The sequence below is a fragment of the Stegodyphus dumicola genome, chromosome X1, assembly GCF_044657685.1.
Source record: "Stegodyphus dumicola isolate Sdum_Otavi_A_Nest chromosome X1, ASM4465768v1".
Lineage (NCBI taxonomy): Eukaryota > Metazoa > Arthropoda > Arachnida > Araneae > Eresidae > Stegodyphus > Stegodyphus dumicola.
In genome coordinates this window covers 32,547,993-32,574,559 of record NC_140780.1, presented here as the reverse complement: position 1 = coordinate 32,574,559, position 26,567 = coordinate 32,547,993, and the positions used below count along the sequence as shown (strand labels likewise).

Below are 26,567 nucleotides of genomic sequence, written 5' to 3'. Positions count from 1 at the left end.
AAGCACAATATCAATATCGCAAATTATAACACCTATAGATGCGATAGAATCAGACACCGTGGCGGAGGTGTCGCCATCTATGTGAAAAGGACTCTTTGCTCTGGCTTATTATCTGCGGATAATACAAAAACATTCGAAACTGTCAGTGTTAATGTGATTCTACCCAAAATCGGACATACAAAAATTTGTGCACTCTACAACCCACCTGACAACAAATTATCAGCGAGTGATTTACACTTTTACCTGCAAGACTCAGCTCCCACAATCATTGGAGGAGACTTCAATTCAAAGCATGTGGACTGAGGCTGCAATCACAGCAACACAAACGGTCACACCATCAGAGACTATGTAGAAAATTATCCCATCTTCCTATACATCCCCGAAGAAACTACATACCGCCCAAACACTCCATGCAAAAGACCTGACATTCTTGATTTTTTCCTCACTAATTTTAACATACCCCTTGCAATGGAAGTTACTCATGAGCTGACCTCAGATCATGTCCCTGTAATGGCAAGTCTGGGTTACAACAAGCCGAAAGATGCAAAGAAAGAGAAAATTGTAGACTGGAAATTACTTCACAACCTTGCAATTACATCCCCCATAAACCTGGGTCCTCTAAAAACCACAACTGATATCGAGAAAGCTGCAAAAGTTTTTACGAACTCTCTTCAGGATTTCCTTGCACTAGCAACTACAGAAAAGATGCATTCCTCTCATTACGGCGCCCTACCCATGCACATCAGAGAATTAATCAAGCAACGGAACAGAACCCGAAAACTATACAATCACACCTGGCATACTACCTTAAAACCAATTATCAATACACTCACCAGAAAAATTAAATCTAATATCCAGCAGCATCGAAACGAATCCTGGAATTTAAAAATTGAAAACTTAAATCTTGAAGACGGTTCCTTCTGGAAATACATTCGTAAACGGAAAAACCCTACAATTAGCACCCCTCCAATCAGAACGCAATCTAACATTGCGTACACCAATGAGGAAAAAGCAGCAGCTTTTGCTGATCACCTGACCCAGCAATTCACGCCCAACGACTGTCCTGCAGACCAAACTAGCATTACCGCCATTACTGACCACGTCAAAAACTGGCTCAGCGCGCCATGGGAACAAACTGGGATCAAACTCACTACCCCAGGTGAAGTGAAAAATATCAAAAACTCAAATAATAGAAAAGCTCCTGGACCTGACCAAATCTCAAATAAACTACTTAAACAGCTCCCGCACGGTGTCATCTGCAAATTAACATCTATCTACAACGCCTGTCTCACGAACTCTTACTTTCCAAATGTATGGAAACACGCCTCGATCTTTCTAATTCCAAAACCCAAGAAACCACCTGACAAACTTACCAGCTACCGACCTATTAGTCTCCTGTCTACGCTGGGAAAGACTTTCGAGCGAATTATTTACAATATACTGCAAAATCACCTTGACTTCATCCCAAAAGAACAGCATGGATTCAGGAAAGGACTCTCGACCACCCATCAGCTGGTTCGTATTTCTGAATTCATAGGATCGGCACTCAGAAATAAACAAAGTATTGCTTTCCTCATGCTAGACGTGGCCAAAGCTTTTGACCACGTCTGGCATGAAGGCCTCATCTATAAGCTTATACAACTGCATATCCCGAGAGAACTCGTCCTCATCCTGAAGTCATTCCTCGAAAATCGAACTTTCTCAGTTAGACAGGGTGATCATCTTACTAATCCATATCCTATCCTAGGAGGGGTCACCCAGGGTAGTATCCTAGGACCCATTATCTATATCATTTACGTCTACGACTTTCCTACCTTCTCAGAAGACTGCAACTTTCAACTTGCCTGTTACGCGGATGACACCGCACTTATACAAAAATCCAGGAAACCTAACAACGCTCTCGTCCAACTCCAAAAGAAAATGACCCAGGTAGAGGAATGGTGCAAGAAGTGGAGAGTTAACATTAATGCTGACAAATCCCAAATTCTGCTCATCCGGCGCTACAAGCACCTGGATAACATTTCCACTACTGTTACCCTATTTGACACACCAATCCCAATTGTAACTCGGGCCAAATATCTCGGAATTACTTTCAATAGAACTTTCACCTGGTCTACGTACATCAACATCACCAGGGGGAAAATCTTCGGCATCATGTGCAAACTGTTTCGCCTCCTGGCTGAATCTTCACGTCTGAGCCTCAATAGGAAGAGAAGAATATACACAGCAATCATAGGACGCATCATAACATATGCATCCCCAGTCTGGGCAAATGCCAAACAAAACAATCTCAAAAAGCTGCAGATTATCCAGAACAAGTTTCTCAGAATCATCACAGGAGCCCCATATTACATCAGAAATAAAAACCTGCACCGAGATTTAAAAATTGAATATGTGACAACCTACATCAATAAGCTTAACAAAAACTTCTACAAAAAAGCAAACCATAATAGTACAGCAGACTTCTCCAACATTTTAAATTACGAAATCATAGAGGACGATTACTACAATAGACCCTTCACCGCCCATACTATTAACATGTTAAATTTCCACACAAATTAAGCAGCATTCACTAGAGTCAGTTTCCGAGAGGGTGACCACCTCACGTGATCGACCTGACCACTGCAAAGAGTCTCGCTTCAAACAACCAGCGCTGTCTTCTGATTCGCCAGCCCATGATCCCGGCTCTCCGCCCACAGACTGCGAATTTCTTTTAACCACCATCACCGCCACCAGATGGCGACACACTTGACTGATATTACTTTTTCTTTTCCTCACACTCACAGCTCCCTCCATGGGACTTATTTAGGTTTCTCATCACCATGCCCATCGTAGAGTTACATCAGGTTTACAGGGAAGTACTGCAAATGTAGTAGACCCCCTGTATAAATACTTCTGTATCAAAGTATCAAAGTATAGCTCAACCCTGCTAGTCCCCTTCTAGTTCCTGCTTTCCTGGCACTTGAGTGAGCGGTTTCCAGCCCCTTCAGAAGGATGCACGCAGTCCGGTGATTAAAGTGCCTTGGTTCCGGTTTGCGGGATGGCTGTTCCTGAATAAAGTTCTTTGGTGCCTGTCCGCGGGATGATTGTTCCGGGAAAAGTTCCTTCGTTCATATCCATAAAATGATTGTTCCAGAATAAAGTTCCTTGGTTCCAGAGGCTACCATATGAGTGACTGCTGTGGGCGGCATCCATGTTCTTCAATGAAGGCGGAATTTAAAACACTTGGCAGCGATTCCTCGTGCAAACGGAGTTAGGCCGGTTTTGAGTGCTTTCAAGAACTTCATTTAAATTTTTCAGGTGTTTTCTCAACCATTGATTATGGACTTATTGAATGTGTAGCCAGCTTCATTTTGAGGCCGCTTATAATTATTGTTTAGGACATTTTATTTGTATTGAATGCCAGTGTTTTGGAGACCAGGTAAAAATATTATTTGATGAATGATGGTTATATTATATTTTTCCTAAGACTCTGATATTGTTGAAATTTATTTTCTGTGTTTTTATTATTTATTATATTGTTAATAAATTGGTTAAGTTCAAAATTTTTTATTGTCTTCAATATCTGCACAACATATCTCAGGGAGCTTTTATTGCTACTACTGCTAAATGTTTAATTTTATAAACTTTAAACTTTGCTTTAGCATCAGCAGCCATAAAGGTCTTACGTGCATGCGCAGAAAGTTTGTAGCTTTGAGGTCCAGATTATAGATCATTCCGGATTATGGGTATCCGAATTAACGACTTTTGACTGTATTTTTATAGATCTGTTTTCAAAATTTAACCTTTTGAATCACCCAGTGTTGTTTGCTGTGAATTCTGGATTTGTCTCATTCTCAATTTTATTAATTTATTAGAAATAGGTGTAAGTTGTAAAGATTTTTATGTTTTTAATTACACAGGGTCATACTAAAAGTGCCCAATTTTACCAAGTTGGAAACAAATTTTGTCTTGTTGATATGCCTGGTTATGGATATCGTGCACCTGAGTGGTTTGAATCTCTTATAGAAGTATACTTGACGAAAAGGAAAAAGTAAGCCTCTATTGTTATCACCACTGGTATCATATTTTCCTATCTGTAGTTTAAATGGTTCTATTATGGAGAACTGTTAATTACATTGTATAAGTGCAGTAATTATTTTTATATTTTTCTGTGAAAATTCAGTAAATGATTTAGTTTTATTATTTGCATGCATGATTACAGTTTTAATTACCGTAATTTCCAGAAGAAACACCTCAGCGTTTAGGTGTTTAGAACTTAAATTTTCAGCAGATGCGGCATTTTTACCATTGCGCCACTTAGGTGCACTTGAAAAAAATATTTGCTAAGATGTCGTTGTACATAGTTCGGATGACCTTGGTGCTGTTTCCATACTAAAGACCACTCAGTTGCTTTCAGCGAACTTTATTTTGTTTACATTCTTTCCCTGCAAAAAATAATAAGCCCCCTAATAAAAATAATAAGCCTTATTCACCCTAAATGAGATCTCAGAACAATAACATTCTTCCCTCTTTCAATTCAGAATTTTTATCAGTTTGTATAGTCTATCTTCTTTGCTGTTTGATGAATCTTCCAGGACCCATCATCTCCCCTCCCCTGCCTTTTCCATTTTAAATCTACTGTTTTTTTTTTTTTTTTTTTTTTTTTTTTAATGTGGACATGACTCCACTTGCATTGCAAATCGATATAGGTCCCTTCAGTTCTGGTACAAGTACTTGTTGGTTAGTTTTTAAGTAAGAAGGAAGTGAGAAATTTTTGAAAATGGCCCCCTAAGCTATACTGCTGGTTTTTAAGCTTAATGTAATTTCCGATGCTGAAAAAATTGGAAATAGAATGGTGGCCTGAGAGTTTGAAGTGGGCAAGAGTTGCATTCAACGTTGGTGAATTGAACAAGAACTTAAAAACATGCCAACAAAGAAACGAGCCAAAAGAAGTGTAATGTAAGATGGCAGAATCTAGAGGACGACCTAGAAAATGGATAAAGGAGGAACGAGGAAAAGGAATGACAATTTTGACAGTAAAAATTCACTTACAAGCAAAATCTATGGTGAATCAAATGAACATAAATGACTTTAAAGGAGGGCCTTTGCTAGTGTAGCAGACTTATGAAAAGAAAAAAATATTTCTGTACATACTTGAGCAAAAGTCAGGCAACAGTTACCAATGAACTGGGAGGATAAAAAAGTACCTTTTCTTAAATATGCGACAGATATTATTGAAAAAAAAAAAAAAGCTTCTTCTATCACAGATAATAAATATGGATGAAACTCTTCTAGCTTTTGACTCTCCTGCAAACAGAATTGTTGATGAAACGTGTGCAAAATCTGTATCCGTGCTTACGTCAGGGCATAAAAGAGCTTCATTTACATATGTGTTAGCTTGTGCCCCAAACGGTGACAAGCTAAAGCTGATGATAATTTTTAAAAGGAAACTATTCTGAAGGGATTTTCCTAATGACAATGACATAATTATTTGTTCAAACGAAAATTTGCGAAGCAATCATGCATGAGTGGCTACAACAAGTTTGTTAGTGTCATAAGAAATCTTTTCCAACAAGAAGGATTGTTTATAGTGGATTCCATGTGTTCTCATTTACCTGAGTTAGTGAAAACAAGGTGTCAAAAATCTCTCTGTGACCTTAGTAATAGTTCCTGATTGCTTGATATAAATTTTGCAACCATTAGATTTGTCAGATAATAAATTTTTCAAAGCTAAGGTCCGAAAGTGGTGGGATTATCGAATGAGTGAAGTATACACGTATACGTATACCAAAAGCGGTTAAATACATGGAACATCTAATGAAAAAGTTGCAGGGTTACAAAGTGGGTAGGAAGTGTGTGGGAATTAGTAAAAACATCGTCAATAATGGGGGTGTTCAAAGAAGCTGAAATTATATCCTCAGATAAAGAGCCTGTAAACCAAGAGGGTAAATGTGACGATCTGGAAGATTTGTACTATTTAGATCAGGATTTATTTAATCTTTTTAATTCAGATAGTGAAGAATAAGATTTTGATGGCTTCATAGAGTTTTCTATAATTCTTTTTGTAAGCAAAAGTATAATTTAAAAATTTCTTCTGTCATTCAAATTTTATATCTCATTGTTTTGATATTTTTTATAATGCAGTATGAGTATTACGAATATTTATTTCTTTAGTGGGTATATTACGAATATTTATTTCTTTAGTGGGTAAATAGTACATTCGTGAACATAAGTATATTTTCAACATTTCTTATCTATAAATTATATTTGAGTCATGGTTTCATTTCATGTGTTTTTCTTAACTGATATGTCATGTATCAGGATAGAGGTCAAGATTTTGTGTCTATAATATTCATGATGATGTCATATGCAATTTAACTTTTTGCGGCGTTTTTGCTGCTGCAGTATTTCTGCGCAGTTTTATTTTTTTCCTGTTATTTTTCTCTGTGGCGTTTACGATGATGCGGCCTTTCTTCCAGAAATTGCAGTATTTAAATGTAACTTATAAACGGGAATATGAAATAAGAGCCGCCCAGATGGTATAGTGGTTAGGTGAGCCTGACTGCGATACCAAAGGACCCAGGTTCGAATCCCGATGAAGGCATGGATGTAAAATTGTCTGTCCCTTCATAGGAGGTAACAGTGGTCGCCTATTAGGTGCCTTCACTATAAAATGGTAACCGCTTCTGGTCTTAGTAGTGGCCAATGCCGTTATAGGCAAGTGCCTGCCATTTGTAAAAAAAAAAAAATAATAAGTACAAAACAAGATTTGATAATTTCTTAATATTTTGTAGGTATTGCATCTACTCAGTTAATGTAAAATTTTGCTTCACGGATTGTCGTATGTAATGAAAGTTAACTTGAGCAGTAAAGCAAGCTATTTTGTACCAGTCAGAGTGTAACATATTCTATATAAACATAGAGAGTGCCATATAACATAAAAGAAAGTGTCATATAAACACGGAAAGAAACTTTCATACATTCGATATAAATATGCAAGTGTTTAGAAAGTCTAATTAAATTATGAGAATAAGAGTCTTTGAGCACATTTTCTTGGTCATTGTGTGAACTTTCAATTGTTAGTAGTTCTATCTTACATTTGCTCTTTTTCTATTTCAGAAAACATTTCACTTAGTGTTATCTGTAAATGTTTATATCTTTCAATATTACCTGCATGTTAAACTGATAAGTCTAAAAAATTAATAACTAAACTAACTGTAATATGAATGAAGTTATTTGGCAGAAGTTGAAATAAATTTTCATTTTACGTAACAAAAAAGGTTTCTCTTTTAAGATGAACAATAAGCACCAGTGCAGTGGCAGATAGGGCTGACGGGCGACCGGGCAAGCCTGGTCAGCTGGAGTGATTTCTGGCCGATCAAGAAACTCGAGCGATTGAATTGACTCGAATGACTCGCCAAGACATGGATGTTCAGAACGCATATCCTACTCAAACTCGCATGAGGTATGGTAGCTGTAGGGTAGGGTAGAATTAGAGCCTGTGGTCGACAGTCATAAAGTAGATTTATGAAAATACAGTACAGTCACATTCTAATTTAATTGTGAAATTGAAAATATTGCTTTATAACCAACTAAAAGACTCTCTAGTGAATTTTACTGTGTCATTCAATAATGTAAGTTGATGACAAAAAATATTGCAGTTGAATTTTTTTCATTACTTTTTAGGTATGTGGAATAGATAAATAAAAAAATCGATAGAGGTGCACAGAAACTTCAAGAAAAGAGACAAAAACTAATGAAGGATTCTGCTAAACATTGCTAAAAAGTCATGGATATGTATTCTGGATTTTCAAAACCAGCATCTTCTCCCATGACAGTTACTGTGCAAACACAAGAAGAGGCCAGCACTTAAAAAACATTTGAAGCTAAAATATCAAACACATATTAGGCAATTCGGTACTGCTAACAACGGACACAACCAATATAGAAAATGTTATTGTAACAACAACAAGCACATCATCATCTTCCTTTTCATATTTGTTGGCTTTATATTTTGCGTGACCGACAGCAGCTCAAGATCCACAGGCTTTCATTAGCAAACATTCCTTCCAATCTTCACAGGGTTCGTAGTGGTCCTTACAAGTGCTTATAAGTCCTTATATTTGAAAATAAAATATAAAAGCCCTTATAGGTGCTTACTTTTTCTCTAAACCATGTTTTTTTTTTTTTTTTTTTTGCTTGTAGTGCTTTTTTTGGGGGGGCTTTTAATGCGCCCCCCTTTTTTTTAGGAACGTACATTTTTTGCCCTGTATCAAAAGCTGAAACTAAATAAACACATTTTCTTCCTTATATGGAACATCAGATGGTGAATCATACTCCCAAAAATAGCTTTTTGCCCCTTTCTCTACATTAACATAACCTTTGGTGCGCGCGAGTACAGATAAATGGTCGTTCTATTGGTCAAAGAATTGTGAAAGCGGTAGAAAATTCCAGTACATTCTTATTCTCCTGCTCCCATCCAATATTACGCACGTTTGAATTTCTATCAAGATTTTAATAATTTACATTCTCGTTCCACGTGGTCAGTTCATATTCGCGTTTGTTATGATCGGTATGCTTATATTATGAGCATATGTATGAATATTTATAATAATATATTTGCAGTAACTGCTAAAGTATAGATAAACTTCAAAAATGGGTAAGTGTGTTTTAACACAGATTAGCTTCCTAAGGAATTATATTCGGAATGGCATAATTAAAGTGAAAGTAATCGAATAGTCAAAATAATTTCTTTTTTTTTTTTTTTTTTCCTTTGCCAATGCATTATACAGTACGGAAGTTGGGGGTTCTTCCCTTCTCTGCAAAATCTCGAATATTGCAACCGTTACAGTTCGCCTTAAAGCAAGCAATGGACTTTTTGGGGGGGGGTCACTTTCCAACCTGGATTGAATAGGACTAAAAGTTCTGCGGTCTACCTACCCAAACGAAGAACGATCGTATTTCGGAAATTTAACGCAGTCTGTTCAAAATTAGAATGAAAAACACCCCAGATTGTTAAATTTCTATTAATCAATAAAAGTATCGTGAAATGTCCTGCTCAATGATAAATATGTCACACGGGCACATGACGGTGAAAATTGGACGAAGCAAAGAGGCGTTTTCCTTTATTTAGTTATTTATTCTCTAAATACTGGCAGCTGCTAATTCTGATTGTGTAATATCACATGCAGAAGAATTAAGGCGTGCGTATCACGCAATAACGTTTGCGATATTTCGCAGAGATAAAAGAGTTTTACTGTGCTTGCTAAGCAGATTATTTTTCAGTTCCATTGGGCTATTTTTTATATGATACACATATCGAAATGTCAAAAGCATTATTTAGCTGAAAATTCTAAAGAACGGCTACCCGCTTCCTCTTTTACCAGTTATGCTCGACTATCCAGAATTTTCAGATATTTGGCAGTTTCCGAGTATGCCAGTTAGTTAAGCTTTTACTGTTAAAGGATGACTGCATGAAGCAATTTCCCATCTTCTGATTTCAGAAAAGTTCCTTTTTTTTACTTATTTTTACTTAAATTACTTTGCTTGCAATATCTGTTAAGGGAAAACTGTTATAAAATGAAAATTTAGAAAATGTTCAAAATTTTGATTAAATTATTTGAATATTAATATGAGTGGAAAAATAAATTGTTTTTATTTAGGTACCAAGCAAATATACTAAATATGGCTTATTATTATTTATTTTCTTTATTTTGAAATGAAATTTCATCATTAAATCTTGTAATATAATTTAGTTCTGCATAGTTTTTTTCCCTCTCATTGTAAACTAGTTCTGTAAATTGAACTTTTTTTTTAATTAAAAAAAAAAGAATGTAATTGTTTTCCATGGTTGAGTAATGCTCATCCTCTCTTAATAAATACTGAATTTCTCATATTTTAAATTACAAGTCTAATTTTTCTTTTAAGGTTATGCAGTTGTGTATAAAGCAATTATTAGACAGGTGCTTATTTTGTTTCTTAAAACGTGCTTATAAGTGCTTATTTTTTTAACTAAAATATGGCTACGAACCCTGCTTCAGATTCAAAACATTTAAATTTTCTTCCTCATCTAGTGTTCTCATTTGTTTACTTTATTCCAACAGCTGTTACGAAAGTACTTTTGTTAATTAAAGAATGAGTTTGGCACCACGTGATATAATGCGTGAATTGACGTGAAGCGAGTAAAATTCATGATAAATGTACAGAAGCAAATATTATGAATGTAAAAAGAAAAAACATACATAATACTTTGTTCTCAGAAACATCGATAATTCTTTAAAAAATTGCAGTAGAACCAAAGGAAGTGTTGGAAATATTTATTGATGTTCAATTTATCGGAAAAATGGGAATTGCTTTCCCCTTTTTCAAAAAGTCATATAAATGAAAATGCACGAAGATTGACAGATGTTAATATAGATCATGCAAATTTCTTGGAAACAATACTACAGTACAAAGTCCGAAATCCGGAATAAACTAAAATCCTGACCTTAAAACCACCACCAGTGTTTTTCTGGCAGGCTTTATGCATGTGCATTTGATTCTCCCCTCCCTCTCTGCACATAATAAAATATCTGGAGAGTCCCGATTCTTAATTTCACTTCGACACTAAATAAAATGCCTTGTTATTGAAGACACAATCATTTTAGCATAAAATTGTACAATCAGTAATTTGGCTTCACTGCTGCGTATCTCAAACTGAAACATTCCACATAGATACATCGTTCATCTGATGCCAACCTGGCAAATCATTATTTATTTTACTTTCCTTTCATCGCCGCATGTTTATCAACACATAACAACTTGAGTAATGACTCATGTAGCGATGTCTAAACAATTTTTTTATGTTGGTAATTGAATAATAAAGGAGTATTGTAACCTTTTTATGTTGACATTCCACTTGGTGATAATTACAGATTTAAATTAAATGCGCTAAAAAATGTTGAGGAAAATTTACCAAAAATTTCTTTCCGTTTGCTAAAAATAGATTTTGTTGATGATACTCATAAACCCAAAGATTATATTTAGAGCTATTTGAATTAAGAATAACTGATTTGTTATTCACATAAATCCAGAACCAGCACCAGGGTTCGGTATGGCCGCAGAATTTAAGACCCACAGAGACTGCATCAAGCGGTAAGATATGTAGTGCCAGCACTAAATAAGGCTTAAGTATATGTGGGAATTTATTTATTCAGAGCTCTGATAAGCCTTAAGCATGTGCAAAAAATAGACATAAGTATAATAAATATCTAATCTAATATAATTCAGGCTTAATTGTCTCGGTGCGCGATAAAAGCAAGATAAAATTTAACGGAACAACTTGTCGTGAGTCGCCAAGCTCATTATGCATAGCCAGTTATGTACAGTGAAGGAAATTTGATGATGATAGCCGCTAATTTTAAAAGTTTTTGGATATCGCAAAACAAAGGTGAAATTTTCCAATTAACGGATTTTGTAAAGAAATGTAGAGAAGCAGTAATAAATGAAGACGATATAAAAGAAGTTTTTCATTGTGGTGACAATGCTTCTCAATCATCAATCAATTAATGAATGGCAAAATCTGTAATATGGTTCTAGATCCAGAAAATACCGCTACCGGATAGTGAAGAAAGTGACAGAAAAGTTACTGAAAACAAGAAAATTTCGATTGACAAGTTAGTCGGAATTCTCGAAACAGCAGTTACAGGACTTTAACAGTGTAACTGAACAAGAGATTATGTCTGTCTACAGAATTAAAAAGAAAGTATTAGTACAATAAACGAAGCAACTTAAACAACTTACATTGAAAGAAACGTTTTATAAAGGAAACAAATAAATAGTAAGCCTTTTCTTTTTTTTTTTTTTTTTTTTCTTTTTTGTAAATTTTGTTAACCTTTACATCATAAATACTTCATTATTTTATAAATCACAATTTCATATTTTTAATTTTGTAATTTGTACATGCCATCTTACTAGATTTAAACTAATGATCTAATATCTGGAAAAAATCCCAAATCCAGAATCGCCGAGGTTCCGACGAGTCCGGATATCGGACTTTGTACTGTATTAAATACGTACCTGTTCTTCAGAGGCATATCAGTGTTATAACGAAACATGCTGATCATCAACATAGAGGGAGTAGCGTAACATTGTTATCTAAAATGACGATAGATTATATCATAACTAGCATCAAGAATGTTATGAGATGGTTAATGTTAGAGATTCAGAAAGCGAATTTTTACTCACTTAAAATCAATACTACTACTGACATAAATCAAGTGAACCAGTGTTCAGTTGTTATTAGGTACCTTTGTAAAGAAAACATGTACGAAAGAGTAATAGGTATTTTATCTTGTAAATATTCCACTGCACTCTGTATGTGCAATATGATCTTCAGCTTCTTAGAGAGCATGGACGTTGATGACAGAAAATGCATCGGTAATCCTACAGATTGCGTGTCAAATATACGCGGTGCTTGCAATGGTTTTGCTAAATGTTTGAGTAAAAAAGCTCCTCGCCAAATTCATTTTTGGTGGTGCTCTCATGCTCTGAATTTAGAATTGGTCGATTCTACGAATAGCATTTCAGAAGGAACTTCTCTTTTTTCCTTAATAAATGAGTGTGGCAAATTCTTTAAAGAGTCCTATCAAAGAATGGATGTGTAGAGAGGAATTGATAATAAAACCAAATTTGGGAAGCTTCATCTCATTGGTGAAACTATACTTCGCGACAAGCTAACCTGAGAACACATACAAAGGCTAGAACGACCTTTTCACAGTTTTCCCCCCTGTTCTTCAAGTTATCCATACACAGTAAACAGCCCGCGGATATTCAATTCCTCCAATTTGCTACACATTTGGCGACTTCTTGCCAAATCCAGCGTATTTAAATAACATTTTTTTTATGCTGTGAAGCTGCAGTTGAAATTGGCGAATACTAATTTGATGATATTTAAAACTTGAAACTGGAAGAGCTAACAATGTATTCCTTGCAGTTTTTGTCAAATTTTTTCCCCAAGACCGTTCGCTTAGTTAAAAGTAAAATATATAAATTTGGAAAATCTGGTAGCAAGTTATTTTCTTTTAATTTTTAAGAGTTTATGCGGATTGTTGCTACCAAAACAGTGAACAAGGGGAAATTTTTTATTTTTATTTTTTAAAGACATTAATTTGATTTTAATTTGCGATTGTTTAAAAAACTATGACAATATTTTATAGCAGACATTATGAAAATTATATCCTGTATTAATTGTTAGAAAAATATTAAAGCTTTAAAATTGTGAAACAAACATAAAAATTAAGAATCAGATGATCTTATATCAATTAATTAATCATATACCAATTAATTCCACTAATCAATTAAAATTATAACATTAGAAATATCTTATATTAGTTACAACAAAGCACAAATATTCATAAGAACTAAAAAAAGTATTTAAAAAAATTAAATTCTTAAGAAGTGCATTTATTTCTGTTAAGACATTTGCCGTATTAAACGAAAGTTTACTTGTATTTTAAAATTAAAATTTTTATCCTTTGACGAATGAAACTTCTATGCATGACGGGGTGTGAAAGGTGGGTCTTTTGCTTTGCGCAAAGGAATATATTGCTTTTACATCTCTCAATTTATACAAAGCAGACTGATTCAGCTCACTGAGAATCTGCGAATTATATGTGAATGACTGTATAAGTTAGGCAAAAACCATACATTTCCTTTGAGGTATAAAAATAACAAGCATATCATATGAAAAAAAAAAAAAAATCTGGCTTTTCCTTTCCTTAGATGGAATCATCTGCAAGTCAAGCGCATTAATGATAGAGTTGCTTAAGCCGTGAAACACTGGTAGTATGCAGCGTGTTGGTTGTAATGGCTTTTGTAAGCTCTGAACTGCATAGAAGTCCCTCAGTGTGTTGTATAAAAAAAGGTCCTTTATCCTTATAAATTCCCCACGAAGCCATCTCTTCCTCTAGACAGAAACCCTTGTTTCTTCTACCATAGTTAATTTAATTGATCAGTACTTCCGTTACTTTCGTTCCGTTGGTTAGGTTAGGTGATTTTAATATAGCAAAGCACACAAGAGATATCCGACTAAGGGGTGAGATGCATTTTGTGGAGGACTTTCTAAAGGAAACAAGCTTGTATTCACGTTACACATGGGAAAACCATCAAAACCGACCATGAATACAGCCCGTTCGCTTGCGCTCAAACGATTCAGCGATTTAAGCACTCGGCTACTGATGCGACACCTCTATATTATATTTTCTAAGGGATTTGTTAGTTTGTATAACAGTTATAATGTTATTTATAACTGTTTATAGGTCTGCCCTTTTTTGGCCTTGCAAACTGCTGTTGCATTTTTAATTTGTGGCATTGGAAAGAGCTTTTTCAGGTTTATAAGGTTTTCCAGCTTTATGAGGTTAAAAATTATACACATATGTCGAAGATGAAGCAGATACCATAACTATTGCTTTTTTCTCCTCCCGATCTTTTCTCATCAAGAGTGGGGTGAGGTCAGAGTTGCTGGAATTTGCAGTTTCGCCAATAATGCCAAAAAAAAGGGGATGTCTTCCTGCTGGTCATTGAATGATTGACACGAGTTAGCAAATTTTTAAATAAAAAGCTGGATGCAACGTAATCCATCGTTTCACACATTTTTTCCTTCCATTCTCTTTGTTCAACAGTATTCATATATCACAGCGTAAATTTTACAATATTACTTCTCGAAATGGTAGAACTATATTCTACGGCAGACGCATACACTTTCTACTGCATCCAGTGTTCTCAGCTTAGGTTGACCTGAAGTATAGAAGTAGTTCGAAATACTACACCCTTAAACAAATGTTTGGCACTTTCAATTGCATTTATACATAGAATTATTACTTGCACTCAAAAGTATTGCTTCCAATGATATATAAAATGCACAGATACGGGAAATGGCAAAAATTCATTCTAGACAAAATATCATCTTTTAGAGTAATTTTGTTTGCTCATGTATATTTGAAAATATTTCAATATACTGAGCCAGTAATGAAATATTTGCGGACTAAAGAATTAGATTACATCCTAGTATATATTATGGTTAAGGAGGCTACAAGCTCTTTAAAAGCCATTTCTATATACTTTGATTTAGTACTTAATGCATCAAAATCATTTGCAATGGCTTGAAGTAATAAACTAGAAACTGGGATGTGATATAATTGTAGAAGAACTCAGCTAGAGGATGCCGAAAAGTGAAACAAATGGAGGACAAAGAATCGTTCAACTATAATTTTAATTGTCTTATCAAATGATTTGAAATTACTGTCTTTAATTTTATAATGGATAAAACCATTTCATCGATGTAAAGTAGGTTTAAAGGGCATAGGAAGTTGTATGAAGATATATCTCTTCTCGATCCAAAAACTTTTTGAAGCCATTTTCGCCAAACTCTTTTGACTATTTATTGATATTATTACTATTATCTATACTATGTAGGTGTAACAATTGATAATCTCAAGGATGAATATCAGGACCTAGTAAGTAAATGGGGAATACTAAAAAAGTCAATTGAAAGTCATTATTTTGAATCTGATAATGAGTCAGAAGGAGAGTGTGCTCTATCTATTAATGAATATTCATCGAAAGCTAAGTTCAGTTTTTGCAAAAATTGCATCTTGAGTGTATCTAAATTACTCTTGAAATATAATTTATATAGTAATGCATATGCCAGTGTCTTTTTTTGCTTATAAGTTTGAACTCACCTTATCTATAATGCAAGATGAATGTGATAGCTTATCAAAATTAAAAATTGAGAAAAGTAGATTAAGGAATGCTATGAAGCAAGCTAATTTGGAGTCATTGCTGTTGATGAACATAAGGAAGGATATTTTGGCTAAAGCAAAAATTGAAGATATAATGGAGGAAATATTTACCCAGGTGCCTGGAATTAAAAAATATTTAAATGGCTAATTATGAATCAACGGTTGTTTTGTTTATATAATCATTTAGTCACTGTTATTTATTGTTTGTGGCTTATTTGCATATATATGAATAAAGTGTTACTTTTTTTGTAAAGGTATATTTTTATTTTATAAAACTATTTTTATGATGATGATAATGACAATGATAACTTTATATGTATAAAATGACATTCCTTAGGGCTGGCATATTTTTTCCTGCCAGGGCCGATTTCTTAAACCAATCTGCCATTGCCCCAGTGCCCCTTCTTCTGAAGCAATTTAAAATTTGTATGGTCTTTAAATCAAATTCTGTAGTTCCGTTTAAAAAATTGTGTATTTCAATGGAAATCTTTGACAATCTCGATAATTAGGCAATGAAATCAATAGTTGAAAAATTGGATCATCGAAGTGAAATACCGGCCAGGTAAAATACTGCTTTCTCTAATGCAGTATAGATATTTATGTAATGATGTCACTATTTCATTTTCAGTGCATTTTACATGCTTTTAATTTAAGCTGAGTGTTACATAAATTTTTATGCTAGAAAACTTTGCTTAGTGCAGTTCATTAATCCATCTACTAACCTGTTGAATCAAGAAAAATAGCATTAAATGGATGAATACAGCAAATAATAAGAATGATTGTAATTTATTCATCAGTTGACTTAGTTTGGGTAGGCCGGTTTCTTTGCAGGTAGTTAGGGTTCTGCTGGATATAAAATAACCTAATTTAAAGTTAGTTGTTCTGTTTAAAATTCAACAGAGCTGGAAGTACTTCTTAGTGAATGCTAAGTAGATTAGTAGTTAGAAACCAGCACTCATTGGTAGCCAGCTCTTTTTATTGTTAGCTAATAAGAAGAAATTTCTGTTGTGCATTACCAAAATTTACCAAAATAGAATATCTGAAAAGTATAAAGATGTGTGTTAGAGAGTGAGAATATTTTATTTTGTGGTCTCAATGAAATTTCAAATTCTTCATTTTTCAGACTTAATTTTAGATTTAAGTATTAAATCTGTCGAAGCATTTTCAAATTATTTTTGGAGCTTTCATGGAGTGCCTACTTGCTTCATCAGCAAAATCTAAATTGTATCAGATTTTTCTGCAAGTGTCCTTGATGTTTCTTCACTCATCATAATGTCTAATAACTTGCCAACACTTAAAACCAGTGCATAGAGTAAGATTACACAAACACAGGGAGGAAATTAAAACAGGATGCTATTGGAGTTTCATTTGAAACAGCCTGAAATAATCTAAGTATAATTTAACATAGTTTTTTGCTTGTAGAATATGAACTCTAATATAAGTTCTTTGTATGCTGATTAGTTAATCAGGGTTTAGTTTTCTTTGGTGAATTACAGTCTTGCCAGTAAAGTTCAGTATCTATAATTCTTACCTAAATCATTAAATGTATGAAATAGCTGATTTCCTCATGCAAGGTGTGTGGCATATACAAACAAAAAAAGGGAGAAAGAAGGAAAAGAAAAAAAAAAAAAAAAAAGAGATTGGTCCAATAAATCATTGTACTTACAGAATCAGTTTTCCATGACATTATCACCTTCAAAGTAGTACCTTTCAGCATTCATACACTATTGCATTCGGTGCTGCCATTGCTGGTAACAGTTCTGGAACGAGGTTTTTGGAAGGCCATTCAAGAGATTCTCCGTTTTTGCCTGAACCACTTCAACTGAGGTAAAATGGCTTCTCTATAAATAAGATTTAACTTTAGGAAATAAAAAATAGTTCCATGAAGCCAAATCAGGTGAATAAGGAGGATGCTGAATCACAGTAATATTTTTGCTGGTCAGAAACTGCTTGACGGATAGGGACATGTGAGCGGGTGCATTGTCCTGGTGCAACAGTGATCCATCACTCTACAACTGTGGCCTTTTCACGGGCACTAATATTGCTTCTATTCTCTCAAATTTGCATGAAATATAAAATAATCAACAATTTCTCAAAAATATTTATACGTTGTATCTTCCATCACTCATAAAGCAGTTTTTAATGAGAAACCATCAAATCACAATCAACAGTTGCTATTACTGCTATTGGAATGATTTTCTATAGTGTTAGTAGCCATTAGTGGACAGCTCTTGAATGACAGCACACATCATTGGTCTTGAAAATAATTGGTACTCAAATGCTGTTGTGTGGCTTCAGTAACTGTTAAAATGTTAATTGTCTACTAATCGATTATGATGAAGTGCACAAGGCCTATGTGCTTAAGGAGAAACATGCCATCATGGAGTACTTTCGAATGGAAACTAACTCATATTCAAGTTGCACTTGGGAAAAACCCTAAAAAAACTTCCATAAAGATGCTAGTGTTCAGCATTCTACCCATTTAACCTCTGGTGGGCCATTTATGTGTTCAACTGCTATACAGTACAAAGTCTTTAATCTGGACGTCCATAATCCAGAATGATCTCTAATCTGGACCTCAAAGCTACAAACTTTCTGTGCATGCATAGCATTTACGCATGTGCATAATACCTTTATGCATGTGCATATGCGTTTACGCATGCACATAATACGTTTATGCATGCACATTTAATTAGAGCAATTTTATAAAAAGTAAGCTTGAACTTTCGATTATGTCAAAATGAGTTTCCGATTTTTGAGCTGCCAAAGGATCTACAAAGTGAAAGCCTCTTTTGATGTCCATCAAACAAAAAGCGGAATTGCTGCAAAAAAATGGATAAAGGCATGAAGAAAGTGACAGAGAGGTTAGTGAAAACAAAAAAATTTCGATTGACAAGCTAGTCGGTATTCTCGGCACAGCAATTACAGGACTTGAACAGCGGAATTTTGTAACTGAACAAGAAATTATATCTGTTTATAGAATTAAAGAGAAAGTATTAGCACATAAAACAAAACAACTTACATTGAAAGAAATGTTTAATAAAGTAACAAATAAATATAAAGAGTTTTGTTTTTGTAAATTTTGATACCCTTTAGATCATAATTGCTCTTTATTTCATAAATTACAGTTTCATATTTTTAATTTTATAATTTCTGCATGCCATCTTACCAGATTTAAATTGATGATCTATAATCCAGAAAAACCCCTAATCTGGAATCGCCGAAGTACCGACGAGTCTGGATTAAAGACTTTGTACTGTATTAGTTCCAGGAATCTGAGTACAAATTTCAATTAGTGATTTTTAAAATTTTAGTTAGCTGATAGAATATTGAATATAAGTGCATCTTTCTTCTTTCATTTTAAATAAAATATGAATATGTTGTGTCTTAAAATATAAATCTTATATCATTTCTGTGAATTATTTTGAGTTTGAAAATTGTTTCTAAAAAATATGATTTTATTTATATGTCCAAAAGAGTTAAACTATTCTAGGTATGGATACATTTTTCCTGTACCACTTAAAGTTAACATTCACTTTTAACATAATGCCGTTTATAACCAACTGAGCTGAGATTATTCAACTTTTGAAATAGTACTGTCACTTAGACTGAGTTGATCAATTTACCTTATCTAATGAAGTTTTTGTTTCCTCTCTGCCTACTAGCTACTGAGTAAATTGAGATCCCTGAATATTGGTAATTCAACAAGATTTTAATTCTTGCAAGAGAACAGCCTGCTTGAGCAGTTTTTGTAATTTTCTTTATGTGTAACATGAATATGAGCCAGTTTCCTGTAGATTGCGGTCTGTAAATATGTGTCATTAGGCAGATTTGAGTGTTTTGTTATATTTAATCAAATGTCATCATCAAATAATATTTTACACTTCAATTTGTATATAGCCCATAAAGATATGTCTTTTGGTTCTAAAGCCATGAATGTTGTACTCTCATTTGGCACCTACCCTTAAAAAATTATAATGTGCCCAGTTTAGTGCTTGAGATAGTTCCTAAACAGTCTTAAATACAAACAGAAAATTTGATTTTGCTTTTGAAGTAGCTAGGCTTAGTTCAGATATGTAATTTTGTGTTTATGTGTGGTATAACCTTACCTGAGTTACCTCAAACCACAATAAATGGTGTTTTAAAAAATTAAGAAGACTGGACATTTGGGAGATGAGAGCCATCATCTTGAGCTGGATATGTAATTTTATGCTGATGTGGGGTGTATCCTTGCCTGAGTTACCTCAAACCATTATAAACCATATTAAAAAAATAAGAAACATGGACATTTAGGAGATGAGAGTTATCTTGAGTTGGTTTAGAAATAGAAATCATGTGAATAGATTACCGCAGTTAATTAATTCTTTCTTTGTATTATGGGCAGCAAAAATTTACTCTGTACTTTGGCTTTTACGTTTGCTTCATGCCCAAACAGCTCAGAAAAAACAAATTCTCTCAAACTGATTAGCATCAGTGAAGGCTTTTCCTCCATATAAGCTAACCAGCATTCTACAATAATTCCTGTTTGAATCCAAGTTATTTTCCACATCATTTACTTGATGATTTACTTGATGAAAATGGAACATTGGATAAGTAAGAGGTTAAAATGCTATAGTCTGTTACAGAAAAGAAAACAAGCTATCAAACAACTGTTTCATTAGATGTAATATTTGTGACTATGAGTCAGCATTGATTGAAAAGTCAATGCTATGAAGTATCTGACCTCACGCATTTGGCCTAATTTGCTTCAAGAACAACACTTGGAGAAAATTCATGTGCATCATCAGGACACCACTGCTTCAGAGTCAGATTTTTAAAAAGAATTTTTTTCTTTAGTTACAAAAAATTAAGACAGTGAATGATAATCTGGACTCATGAATTTTGGGAAATTTCCCACTAGCAAAACATTAGAACAGCAAAGTTCTAAAATCATCAAAATGCCTCTGCTTCAAAGCTGGCAGTTTGTGAAGTGCAGTAAATATTCAGTGTAAGCATAATGAATTTTCTGGTTATCTTATCTGAACTTGTGTAAATTGTGATACATAACTTCAGACTTTGCAATAAATTGCCGTGAGAAACTTCTGGAAATGTATACTAAAAAATCAGTTCTGAATAAATGCAAGCAAGAGATAAATTAATTAAGCCTACTTAAGATGATTTTTATATGATCTTTTTCTGTAATATGATTTTACCATAATTAGATGAAATAACTGATATTAGGAAAAGGTATGACATAACTTGGAAACAATACTGTGAAAAGTATGTTGAATGTATATTGCCTTGGATAGTTACAGTCATGAAAATTCACATTTAAAAAATGTGCAAATTACCACAGCGCTCGTCAATCTTTATATGTACAGAAATGCTGATTTCTTAAAACATGAAAATTGTGTGAATTCATTTGGGGTGATTCACTCATGTCCATAAATTAAGGATAATTTGGAGTCACGCGGAAATCGAACTCTAAAATAAATATATCACCTGTAAAATCACTACACACATCTTCAAGAATCATGCAAATTTCAGGAAGTAACCAGATGACACCGATGGTACATCACAATGATGAGAGTTTAAGAGAGTGATATGTAAGGAATACAGGCAAAGAAGTAAAATTTTTCGCAGGCACTTTATAAGCATTTCAGTGCTATAACCAAATAGTTATGACACAAAGGACGCATTTGGATGATTTTTTACGTGGTAGAATTATCGGCCATCTGGAATGTGGGCGTACCCAACTGGAAGTATCAGATGAACTTGGAATTTCCCAGAGTGTCATCTCCAGGCTTTGGCAACGATTCCAACATGATGGTAATGTAAGTAGACATTACAGCACAGGTCGTCCCAGAGTTACAATGCCAAATGAGGACCGGTATTTGGCAGTTACTGCCAAAAGAAACAGGCGGAGCACAGCCTCAGACCTGTCTCGTCAGATCTCTTCAGCCACTGGTACGACAATTTCAAGGCAGACCGTGTACAGACGCTTAGGGCAGATTGGTCAATATGCTTGTAGACCTCTCAGATGCGTTCGTCACTGCAACTCACTGTCGCCTGTGGTTAGCCTGGAGTAAAGAGCATGCATTGTGGACGCCGCAACAGTGGGCTTGTGTGATGTTTTCCGACGAGTCCAGGTTTAGCTTGCAGTCTGATTCTCGCCGGAGTTTCACATGGAGAGCTCCAGCTACCCGTTACTGCCAAGAAAACATCATTGAATGACACCGTTACGCTGGTGCAGGAGTGCTCGTTTGGGGTGGAATTATTCTGGGTTCCAGAACTGACCTGCATGTTCAAATTGGAACCATGACAAGCCAAATCTATTGGGACGTCATTCTGGAACAACATCTACGTTTGTTTCGGCGTGCCATGGGTGAACAATTTGTGTTTATGGATGACAATGTCCGTCCTCACCGTGCAAACATCGTAAGCGAATGCCTTCAATCGGAGGATATCACCCGTATGGACTGGCCAGCATTCTCACCGGACTTGAATCCAGTAGAGCACGGGTGGGACATGCTTGGCCGACGAGTTGCAGCCCGTCATCCTCCTCCTACATGTCTACCGGAACTTCGGAGAGCACTGTTTTTTGAGTGGTGTAATATCCCCCAAGATCAGATCGATAATTTGATACTCAGCATGCCTAGGCGTTGTACGGACTGTATTGCATCGTCTGGGAGACATACAATGTATTAACAATCATACCAACCATGTAATATTGGTTTTTTGTAAATAGTTTTTTTTTTTTTTAATTTTCTCCAGGGAGAAAAAATCGCTAATTTTTGTAATAATATCAAACATATACCATCTTTTTTTGCTCTTTACCTTTTGTTTTACTAAAAACAATTGAGCTGATTTGATGCAAAGTCCATCTCTGAAAAACAATAGATGGACTTTGCATCAAATCAGCTCAATTGTTTTTAGTTTTTAGCAAAATATAGACCATTATTTTTCTAGCATAATGGTCTTTCTCATTAAATCTTGTGTATAATGTTTGTCATGATACAGAAGTTTCATTAGTGCTGCAAGATTAAGATGCAGCATTAAAGGTTAAGATAGATAAATAATTAATAGTTAAAATAGAAACAGATATTGTTTTTTTTTTTTTTTTTTTTTTTTTTTTTTTTTTTTCCCCTACAACATTGTCATTGCCATCATTGGTTTCAGAGCTTTTAGATTGTTTCCAAATGTTCCACAGATGTTTGCACCAAGGTATAATCAGATGGTATTGTATTGCAATTACACTGGCCTGCAAAAATTAAGCACAAGGTAGAGGAGTTAGCATTAAAGTAGAAGAAGGCAACAAAGTGGACTGACAGACCAATTAAGAAATAAGCTAGGGACCAGCATTGTAGGGCATGGACTTATACGTTCCATGAATTAATGAATTAAGGGGAGGAATGTTATAAGGTTTGGAGAGAGAAAGGAGCATGAAGTCACTCCTTCATCATTGAAAGGGACCATTTTGGAGGTGCTAGGGTTCTTGTTTGGGGTGGTATCATGCTCAATAGCTGTACTGACCTCCATATCTCTCAAGGAGGTTGATTCACTGACCTCGACTATTGTACCAAGGTCCTCTTGCCTCATGTGCATCTGTTTAGAGGTGCTGTGGGTCTAGAGTTCCTCTTCATGGAAGACAAAACTACAAATCATCATACAGTAGATGTCACAGAGCTTTTGGAAGCTGAAGATATTCAACACATGCATTGATCTGCAAAGTCTTCGGACCTAAATCTTCAGGAAGCATTTGGCAGCATGCGATTAGCTGCCAGCAGTACTTCTGCAGCTGAAATTAGCACTCTAAGAAGAATGATGAGAAGCGATGCTTCAGTAGTCCCTTGTCATTACCATGAACAGACATCATAATTCCTGTATTGCATTGCAGTCATAGGTGATCATATCCTCTTCTAAAAACTGAATTTTTCTTGCAAGGTACCCTGTCACATGGACATTTCTGCCTTCTTCCCAGTTGTGCTCGGAGCCACTTCTCCAATAAAGTGCTTTTATCCTTTTGATTCCATGTTTGGATGGTTTTATTCATTTGTCTCTTATTTTCACATCTTATGCTTTGATTTGTATTGATGTAGAACATGATGCTTCTTCATGGCAATGCATTCAAAAAATCCATCTTATCCTTAAATTTTGCACACCAATGTAGTTCAGTTGTACATGAAATTGGATGGTAACCCTGCACTGTATGAAATTAAACTATGTGATGTGCATAGTTCACCCCTTGCATGAAGAATCAGTCGGTGGCAGAAAATAAAGGGCACACCTCTCCAAATGATTTCATCTTCATTATATTATTTTAAACAGACAGCAAACGTTTTTGTTTGACAAAAAGACACCTGTAATCCTTCTGTTTTACCGCATTGTCGTGTCACTTGGAAAAGATTGTTAGAATGTAGTCATTTTCTAGCTTAGGACTTGGAAAACAGTCACAAAATTGTATCAGAAATATTAATGAAGATGGCTCAGCAACAGGGTGGGGGGGGAAGACCTTTCCTGTAGCCTGCTTTACAACTGGCAGCGTTCTACCTTCATTCATTTAAAGTCATTTCCACAATGAACAGTTAAAAAAAGAAAAGCTGTCTGCTTGTGAATGAGACTGAATATTCATAGATGTATGAAGAGATTTGGCAAGTTTGCTGTTCACAAGTTAGAAAGGATTTAAGCCAAACATTGTGATATACTTACAAGTTGTAATTGGCTATAGATTGCCATTATAAGACATTTTTTTAATGTTTTCCTCTTTGTCCATGTTCATATAGAGAAATTGCTTTATGTATATAAACTATTAAGTTTTACATGTGTCAGTATAGAAAAGTATAGTGTGATTCAGCAAAACTCATTTCTTTTTTTGTGAAGAAAATGTTGTAGGATATAAATGATGACGAACCCTGTAAGTACAGATATATTTATGGATTTATCACAATATAGTTATGGAGAAGTTATGATATAGTTGTGGACCTATTGCATCCTTGTGTTTTAAGATTTAAAATGGAAAAGTTGTTTTTAAATATGTGTCTACTTTGATATTTTCTTGTCTATTTTTCCTCCATTAAATGGTCAAAACTTTCACTTTAAGTTCAGCATCTTGATAATAATGTGTAATGATCATATTTATACAGTTATTGGAATTGTAGTTTATGAAAACCAGTTTTTCATGTCTAAGAATAGTTTTTTTCTTTTAAATATAGTTTAGTCAAAACATTTTTATTAATTGATGGAAACATTGGATTCCAACATTCTGACGAAGTTGCTCTATCCATGCTTGAAGAATATAGAATACCTTATGCTGTGAGTATGCTAGTAAAATATGCATATAAATAGTGCTTTCAATAAACTTTTCCGTAGCTTATAATTAACCTTTTAAATGGCAGCACTTTCAGAGCTCTTCGGTGAGGTATTGTATAAGTGTAGTCATTATTACTTTATTACGTAAAATTTGATTTACTTTTTTGCTTCTGTAACATATCTTAAGAATTATTTCTGAATATAACTGTACTTAAAAGCAAAATATTTTATAGAGCATGAAAATTAAGTCCTGACTGCATATAAATTTTTGCTGCATATGTGATTTAAATGAAATTTCTAGCTTTACTTATGTGCTCTTTATTTACTAAATGAATTTAAAATTTCATTTGCCGTAAATTCCGATTTTATTGTCTTTTTTAAAATTATTTGTAGTTGATTATAGTTCATCCATAAATAATTCTGACTTTATAGTTAAATCATTCCAATTTATTAAACTTAAATAGTTCAAACAGTTAAAATAAATGTAATGCAGAATAGCAGGATATTGAAAAGCACAGGTTTGAGAAAATGAAGGAGTAATGGGTATGGTGCAATTGCAGCATTTTATTGTTATTATTATTAGTAGTAATGTAATATGTATGTAATTGTCTGTCCGTTCATAAGATATAATAGTGGCTCTTCTGTTAGGGGTTTCCATAATAAAGTGACCACCACTTCTGGCCTTGCATAAGTGGCAACCAATGAAAAAAATTATTATTTTTATTATTATTAGTAGTAGTAATAGCAGTTTTTTTTTTTTTTTTTTTTTTTTTTTTTTTTTTTGTGTGTGTGTGTGTGTGTGTGTGTGTGTGTGTGTGTTTATAATCAATGAAAATCACAGACCTACTTTCAGTGCAACACCAACACCAACACCCACCCAGCATGTGCCAGTTTTAAGCATGTGCAAGAAATAAACATAGGTATAGTAAATAACTAAACCGATACAATTCAGGTTTAATTCAGTACGCAATAGGAGCAAGACATTAATGGAGCCATTAATGGAGCGCATTCGGAATGCACTCCATTAATGGCAAACAGTGCAGTTAGCATTACTTTTATTTTACTTCACTCCTGGGCCCATATTTTTAGCCTTGGGAACTCGGGAGGTTTCCATAGCGATGGCTGTGCTTCTGTTTCCAGGTCATATTTGTGCACCCATGATTTATCTCCAGTTATCGTCGTGTTCAGAAACTCAGGATTAGTGCTGGGTATGTCTAAGCATGTCTTCTACAAACTCAAGATGGAGTTCTTTCAGTTCTGCCGCCAGCACCTTGTGCATGAATTTTAGCCACTCTTTATTCAAATCAGCATGCAAACTTGTAGAGTGGAAATTTTACTGACTCCAACTTTTTTTTTTGGAAAATTCTCATCTGGTTAAACAATAATCTCCCTTTACCAGATTTTTCTATCCTCTCAACAACAGCTGCATTCCAAGCAGCTTGTGGCCTGCCATAATACTGATCACTATCCACTGATGTGGAACCATTTTTGAAATGATTGAAACACTGCTTAATTTAT

The 26,567-nt window shown here is 34.5% G+C and overlaps 1 protein-coding gene across 3 annotated transcripts in view; it reads left to right on the top strand.

Moving 5' to 3' along the window:
* Positions 1-26,567, top strand: part of LOC118184526 (GTP-binding protein 8-like) — a 113,461-nt gene that overhangs the window by 61,038 nt on the left and 25,856 nt on the right. For all 3 annotated transcript variants that reach the window (XR_015038718.1, XR_015038719.1, XM_085808188.1), the window contains exons 3-4: positions 3,903-4,033; positions 24,953-25,052. Coding sequence is in view for 1 of the 3 variants with exons in the window: in XM_085808188.1 (XP_085664314.1) it covers positions 3,903-4,033; positions 24,953-25,052 (231 nt within the window). In the remaining 2 variants the exon portion in view is untranslated. The remainder of the gene's footprint in view (positions 1-3,902; positions 4,034-24,952; positions 25,053-26,567) is intronic.